The sequence below is a fragment of the Cyprinodon variegatus genome, unplaced genomic scaffold (genome assembly GCF_000732505.1).
Source record: "Cyprinodon variegatus isolate N-32 unplaced genomic scaffold, C_variegatus-1.0 Scaffold1098, whole genome shotgun sequence".
Classification (NCBI taxonomy): Eukaryota; Metazoa; Chordata; class Actinopteri; order Cyprinodontiformes; family Cyprinodontidae; genus Cyprinodon; species Cyprinodon variegatus.
In genome coordinates, this window is record NW_015151551.1 from 64,025 (window position 1) to 65,244 (window position 1,220).

The following is a 1,220-nucleotide window of genomic DNA, read 5'->3' on the forward strand; positions in this document are numbered from 1 at the left end:
TCCATCCTATCATTCCATCCATCCATCCATCCATCCATCCATCCATCCATCCATCCATCCATCCATCCATCCATCCTATCATTCCATCCCATCCATCCATCCATCCATCCAATCATTTCATCAATCTATCCAATCATTTCATCCATCCATCCATTTCATATTTAGACTTATAAACTTATCAGATTGAACTTTTGTTTTTGCACTTAGCCAAATTAGCCTAAAATGAACCTGTGGAGGTCAGTTTGAGTCCTGAAAGTAAACAAATTTGAAAGGACAAACACAAATAGCCCAGGGCTTCCTTTTATTATGACAGTGTCACGTTCACTCAACAGAGCAGCCTTCAAGCCTTCAGTTTATTTGGTCTAAAGAGGCAGATGAAACCCAATACCCTCCTTTTTTCCCCCCCAGAACAAAGCAGCTCAGCAGATACTTCCTGACTGGCATCAAAACCACAACACCCAGCACACAGTGTAAAGATCCAAGAGTAAAACAGTTCTTGTAAATATATTGAGTTGTTTCTTTGTTGCGTGGCTTACCTCAGCTTTTAGTACATTTGCGTTGACAGAGTGGAGGCAGAGTATGAAGCAGGCCAAGCTGAGCAGCTGCGGCACCATTCTGGACACTGGAAAATACCTCCCACAAAAAAAGTTCAGCAAACTCTCTTCAACAAAGTCCCCCAAAAATACAACGACGACTGTTTAAAACATGGTGAAATTGACCGATGCTGCTTCAAAACGTGGCAGGAAATTTTCTCGTATCCGTATGGAAACTTTTCGCGCACAGTTTTCCCTGCGCAAAAGCCAATGGAGTCAAAAACTGGAAAAAAAAAAACAAACAAACCAAGAAGCGCTAAAAGCATTAAGATAGACACTGGAACTGCTGTGTAGTTCAATGCAAAAAAATGAACTAAAAGCTTCACAGTTTTGCTTCCGTTCTTTTCTCCAAGGCTGCCAGCAGCTTGTGGACGACGAGTGAAGGAGGCAGATGGATTTTCCCTGAAGGTCCTCCTCCAGATGTGCGCATGTCATTTGGACACTTTACTTATTGAACATCGGGTTTACTTCACATCACCCAGCATCAACACACGCTGACATACTTTCCCTGTATTAGAGCAGATTTTATTCATTATAATCTTCAAACTGATATTTATACTTTAATCAGGGGTGTTAAATGAAAAAGTGGGGCTCAGGGAAATCAAGCTCTTGCTGTCGTTTTAGACT

At 41.6% G+C, this 1,220-nt stretch overlaps 1 protein-coding gene across 1 annotated transcript in view; it reads right to left on the minus strand.

The window, feature by feature from the left end:
- mmp14 (matrix metallopeptidase 14) overlaps positions 1 to 970 on the minus strand; it is a 19,247-nt gene extending 18,277 nt beyond the window's left edge. The window contains exon 1 of the mRNA XM_015400404.1: positions 537 to 970. Within this exon, the coding sequence (XP_015255890.1) occupies positions 537 to 614 (78 nt within the window). The 5' untranslated portion in view covers positions 615 to 970. The remainder of the gene's footprint in view (positions 1 to 536) is intronic.
- Positions 971 to 1,220: the final 250 nt, after the last annotated feature.